This window comes from Nomascus leucogenys, chromosome 21 (assembly GCF_006542625.1).
Source record: "Nomascus leucogenys isolate Asia chromosome 21, Asia_NLE_v1, whole genome shotgun sequence".
Classification (NCBI taxonomy): domain Eukaryota; kingdom Metazoa; phylum Chordata; class Mammalia; order Primates; family Hylobatidae; genus Nomascus; species Nomascus leucogenys.
The window spans coordinates 22,686,883-22,692,392 of NC_044401.1; the positions used below are offsets into that span (position 1 = coordinate 22,686,883).

At 36.4% G+C, this 5,510-nt stretch overlaps 1 protein-coding gene across 1 annotated transcript; it reads right to left on the bottom strand.

Annotated features, from left to right (window-relative positions):
• Positions 1–873: 873 nt before the first annotated feature.
• GPR15 (G protein-coupled receptor 15) lies at positions 874–3,641 on the bottom strand. Its single transcript, XM_003261716.3, has one exon. The coding sequence runs from the start codon at positions 3,510–3,512 to the stop codon at positions 2,430–2,432; it is 1,083 nt and encodes a 360-aa protein (XP_003261764.1). The 5' UTR covers positions 3,513–3,641; the 3' UTR covers positions 874–2,429.
• Between the last annotated feature and the right edge of the window lie 1,869 nt (positions 3,642–5,510).

The window sequence follows — 5,510 nt, forward strand, 5'->3', positions numbered from 1 at the left end:
AATCCATATATGACAAAATAACATGTGAACTTAATCAAGCTTTGAACTTTTTTCTATTAGAGTTATACTACCTATAAAATTATATCTATTTTTTTCTTCCACAACTGGTGCATTATGAATGTAAAATAAACTAAGATTTTATTAAAGCCTACAATTATTATATCTATTTAAAGTACTAAAAAACCAATAATATATATTTTTATTTGGTGTTATTTTAAATATTCTCAGCAAAATTAAAGTGAAGAAGTAGAGATAAAATCTCAATATTTTAAAAATGAGAATGATTAAGTATTATTTGATGTTAGTTTGAAAATTTGTAAGTAGTAGTCAATAATTAATAATAGAAATCAAATCACTTTATAAAGTAACTTTTTACTCCACATTTAAAACTTTATTTATATTTATTATTTTTACAGTATCCTTGATAATTCTATAGACATAGATATTACCAACTACATTTAGGTATGAAAGATTAAAATGACCTTATTAGTATCACAACATTAAGGGTGAAGCTAAAATTAATAGCACAGGTTTTCTCCTTTCCCAACCAATAACTTAGCTGATTGATTCAGCTATTTTTTAAAGGCAGTATTTTTCAAAGGCAGTAACTTTCATGATTAGTAACAGTGCTTTTGCTGATTTGTTTTAAAGAAATGTGTGTCTTCTACCTTCCGTATTTTGTTTTCGTTTAACATTTGGAGATCTATTCAATTGCATTGAATTTAGTTTTGAAGTTTTCCAAGAATATTTATTTGTTATTATTTACATGGTCTTTTTTTCTATAACCATAATAATTTACTAAAAGGTTATTAGAATTAGTATTAATATTAATATGTTTTTAGAAATTAACACAGTCCAGAAGAATACTTATGTAAGGAAATTATATTTTTATTTAATAACAGTTTAAGAAAAATTAACAAGTTAGCCAATTTATAAAACCAAAAACTGTATTTTCAGCTTCCAATTAGGCTACAAGGAGATATCCGATATTTGAGGTTTCTCTTAATGTGAAAGATACATGACATGAAATTAAATTGGCTAGTCTTTGAAAGGATTCTAAGTTTTTTCTGATTTTCAAATCTAATATTTAGGAGTAAAATGGTAATTCATTCAAGTCAACAGTGGAGGTAAAGACATAACCCACTTTCCCTTGAATCAAAAGATGTTTACAACAGCATGCTTGCTGCTGCAGAGTCTTTTGTGGTTGCCACTAATTACATGTTTTTCACATCAAAGTCTTCAAAAGGAATATAGGTACAAATTGACTCAATAAATATTTATTGGCTAAAGGAATTCAAGAAGGTTTCTGGCTATGGAAAAATATATATAAAATACTAGTGAGATCTTTGTTAGAGATTTTCTACTTCGGCTGAATACAGAGCAGCCTGTCTCCCTATATTACTGGATTTTATCTTGAAATTACAGGCATGAAACAAATGATACTATAGGGAATGTGTAGCACTAACATTTTAATTAAAATACAAAATGATAATCTGCATCAGGGTACAGCTAAGAATTTGATGAGTTCCAATTATATTAGTCATAACATTTTCATTTGATAACTAGGTAACTGGGTAATTAAAAACATAATTAAAGCAAAGTCAAATCCTAATTTATAAAGGCAATGAAAACAAAAGAGCATAGTAAAACCCCATTAAAAAGTAGTTGCTACACCATTATGAATGAGATACATTTTTATCAATATCTTACAAAGCAAATGGAGGTTGAATCCTGCTATATGCTTTTGTGTTAAAATACTAGAAGACCATATGATAAAGTAAGTCCCAAATCATAAACACAATACAAAATCCCCATGAGTTTTTTTTTGCCAGTCCAAAGCCACTCTGAATAGGCATAGGATGAAGCACAATGTTGGAAGATGATGACGAATCACTATACAAAGCTTTAAAGATTGAGGTCAGAATCTAGCTTAGTAACTCAGAAACAATTAATTGCACAGTGCAGGTATATTATATTTTTGTTACCTGCATTGTTACTGCATTTCTCATCAGATGAAAGTAGGCAGAATCATTTAAATGTAGTCCAATTTGTAGTCCGGTATGAATGGTGGTGGGGATGAAGGTACCATGGTTTTTGAGAGAGGAAAGGCCCAAATGTGCATTAACAATCATGAAGAAAGGGACTGGTTCAAGCAGGAGCCTTTATCCAAGAGTTCAAGGACAGATGGGAATTGGATTTTGTCTGGTGGACTTGATTGGCAAGGGTCGAAGAAGGCTGCTCAGCTGAGAAAACAGCACATGGCCTAATTATATCCACAACACAGGGATTTTTCAGTCCTGTCTTTAAAAATGAACTCTTCCTTGCATCTATGAAGCAACGTGAATCCTATCATTAACACTTCTTTCTTTGTTGCTGACAAAAATTAACTCCTAAACCCACCAACAGAGCTTGAAATGTCACAGTTCCCTTTAGAGTGACACAGACCTCTTCCTCCTCCTGGCAAAATCTTCTGCATGAATGAAGGTGGAGAGAGCCTTAGTAAGGTGACTATCTGATGTCTCAGTGCTACTCCCAAAGTCATAGTTTTTCAGGCAAGGGCACAAGCAGTGGACAATGGCCCGGCGGATGTAGCTGTCGAAGATATAGTAAATGAAAGGGTTGACACAGCTGTTGGCAAATGCCAAGGGTCCACTCACCTCCATACCAAGCTGAAGAATGGCTGAGGGAAAATAGTGTTCTTGCCGCAACCCAGAGACAATGGCCAGGAGCTTGAAAGTATTGAAGGGCAGCCAGGAGACAAGAAAGGCTGCCACGACAATAAAGATGATCTTTATGGATTTCTTCAGCTTTTTGTTGTGCTTTCCTGACTGCTGGTAATGGGCACACAGCTTCCTTGCAATGCAACAGTAGCAGGTCACAATGCTCAACAAAGGGACAAAAAAGGTGAAAATTAAGGCCACCAGGGACCATATGAGTTTAATTGGAGTTGCCTTTTTCTCTGCACAGTATGGCTTATCATCAATCAGCGTGAGCTCCCTCGACAGAAGAGTAGGCAACCCCAGCAGGCAGGAGATAAACCAGATGCTGGCACAGACTACATATGCAGAGTCTGTCCTTCTGAATTTCCTGGATACCACTGGCCACACAATGGCCAGGTAGCGGTCAACACTCATGCAAGTGAGCAAGAGGACACTGCAGTGCATATTGACAGAGATCATGTAGGAGCTCCCTTTGCACAGGAAGGAGCCCGTCCTCCACAGTCCTAAAGATGCTTCTTTATCCACCCAGAGAGGCAACGTGACAAGGAAAATGAAGTCAGAGGCAGCCAGATTGATGATAAAGATGTCGATCAGTCTTCGGCTGCCGGGTTTGAAATGCAACGCTCCCATGAGAACAAGGTTCCCCAGCACTCCAGTCAGGAACACAGCTGTGTAAAAGACTGGAAGGAAGACAGAGGTGTAAGGAACATGGGAGTGGGTCTCCCTGATGTCAGAGTTTGGGCTCGTAGCATAGTAATAATCCAAATAAACTGAAGTTTCTTCTGGGTCCATCACCAAAGAGCAGATGCCAAATCTGGTGAGTTTCCTTACATATGATGTTTTTGTATAAATTTTAGAAACCGCAAGGGAGCTTCTTTTATACAGTGCCTGCCTCTCTCTCTCTTTTTTCCCCTCCCTTTAAAGATCTTGGACAAACATGAAAGCCGAGATTAAAAAATGCAGTTTCTACCAATCCTCAGAAAGGGCAAACAAGGAGCACCACTCTGATTGGTGTTGGTTGGTTGTGGTTGTGGTTTTTTTTATTTGCATTTGCTCATGAAACTGAGGTGTTTTTTAAGTTCTTTTTTCAAGATATTCAATTTATTTCTTTAAGGCTAGTAATTAAGAAGTGAATTAACTTGATTTTTCACTTCCTTTAAAGACCTCCTTTGCTTTTGACACTGAAATTTATTTTGATCTAGCCTTCTGTTTCACATAGAAGATACTGTTCTGCTTTTAGAGTTGTAAGGCAATGATGACGTATTCTTTTTATTTACTTTGTTGGTGAAATAGGAAGAAAACTAGTCTTTAATTGTGTAAAGAGTGAATGAAAAGTTTCCCAAATCATACTAGTCTACAACTAGGTCAAACAACATGTTTCCAATTAGGGCATGAGAGTCTCTCCATCTATGTGGCTCTTTCATTTGACATGTTTCATAAGTTTTTAAAAATCCCCCAAAGACTGGGACTACATTTTGTGCTCTTATTATTATTATTTTAAATTTTCCACTACAACTAGCATAGCATCTTGCACATAGTTGGTGCTTTGGAAATGGTAGTTTATTAGGTTTGATTCAGAAAATTCTTTTTGTTATCCAGCATAACTAGCAGAAATGAATTCATTGGGGTCTAACTTCAGGTATTGTTGTTATTTATGTAACTTACAAACACAGGTTTAAAAATCTCAAATTGCTATTTTTACCCTCCTATCTGCTATTGTAATTCAACCAGTGAAGTTCCCTTTTGGTAAGAGTTAACATCATTGATTAGGAGATTTTCTCCCTATTAACCCTCAAATATGCTTCATCAGACTCTGGATCCCCTCTGATCTTCTCTTCATTATACCACACCTGTATAGCACTGATTTTTTTTAGCTTCTGAGCCATGGCCTTCTGGTATCTCCACACATGAGTGAACATCACTTTTGGAATTGCTGATTGCTGATCTGGCAACAGATATACCTATAAGTGACATCATAATGGAGGTGCCAGCATGGACACTATAAAAGGGAAGATTTTTTAGTACATTTAAAACACTTGCGGAACCAGCTAAAACAGAAAGAATTCTATCACATTTTTCTCTCAAATGTTTCCTTTTATATTATGATGACCATAGTAAAATATAACACATTTTGAAATGGACTCCATTTATTTCAGCTCTTCACTGGCCAAAGTGACTCTCTTGAACTTTCCTTCTCTCCTATCTGATTTAATCTTCAGAATTCTAGTTTCAGGTTGATATTGCTATTCATAGAAAAATGTATGTTTGTAGATGAAAATATAGTCATTAAACATTTGAAGTCCTTTCTTAAGTTGTTTTCTCGTTTATTTGTTTGTTTAATTTTTGAGACAGGGTCTCATTAGCGTCTCACTTTGTCACCCAGGCTGCAGTGCAGTGTCTTGAACACAGCTCACTGTCAGGCCCATGCAATCCTCCCACCTCAGCCTCCTGACTAGCTAAGACTACAGGCATGCACCACCATGCCTGACTAATTTTTGCATTGTTTGTAGAGATGGATTTTCACCAAGTTGCCCAGGCTGGTCAGGAACTCCTGAGCTCGAGTGATCTACCCGCCTTGGCTTCCCAAAATGCTGGGATTACAGGCATGGGCCACCAAGCCTGGCCCTGCTGAATTGTTATTTCTTCAGTAATTAGTATATTAAAAAGAATCATCCTGCCGGTTGTACTTCCTCCTTCCCTCTTCGTCCTGATATGGTCTAGTGTCACCTGAGTCATAGGCAAGTAAGCTGAGGTCAGGGAAGGATGAAGGCTCCTCTTACCTGGGACAGT